Source organism: Eimeria tenella, genomic scaffold, assembly GCF_000499545.2.
Source record: "Eimeria tenella Houghton genomic scaffold, Eth_scaff1941, whole genome shotgun sequence".
Taxonomy (NCBI): Eukaryota; Apicomplexa; class Conoidasida; order Eucoccidiorida; family Eimeriidae; genus Eimeria; species Eimeria tenella.
Window position 1 is genome coordinate 1,956 of NW_013541783.1, and position 415 is coordinate 2,370.

Here is a 415-nt window from a genome sequence, read left to right on the forward strand (position 1 = left end):
CAAATCCAGAGAACTCAGGTGTACAGACGCCTCAAACTCGAGGAATCCAGGTGTACAGACACCCGAAATCCAGAGGGTTCCGGTGTACAGACACCCCGGGCTCGACGAATTCAGGTGTACAGACACCTCGGGCTCGAGGAATCCAGGTGTACAGACACCGGAAGCTGGCGCCAAGTTGAGGTGTACAGACAGCTCGGCCTGCCGCGGAATTCAGGTGTACAGACACCTCAAAATCGAAGCGCGGGATTGGACAGACACCTCAGAAAGCCACGGGATTCAGGTGTACAGACACCTCAAACTGCCACGGCATTGGGGTGTACAGACACCCCAAACTGCCACGGGGCTGGGGTGTACAGACACCTCAGAAAGCCACGGGATTGAAGTGTACAGACACCTCAACAGCCACAGGGTTCGA

At 56.1% G+C, this 415-nt stretch overlaps 1 protein-coding gene across 1 annotated transcript in view; it reads left to right on the top strand.

Moving 5' to 3' along the window:
* The window catches only part of ETH_00040825 (uncharacterized protein), a gene marked incomplete at both ends in the record, with an annotated part of 1,456 nt that overhangs the window by 252 nt on the left and 789 nt on the right, over positions 1-415 (top strand). Inside the window, 2 exons of the mRNA XM_013374125.1 lie at positions 1-214; positions 366-413. Of these exons, the coding sequence (XP_013229579.1) occupies positions 1-214; positions 366-413 (262 nt within the window). The remainder of the gene's footprint in view (positions 215-365; positions 414-415) is intronic.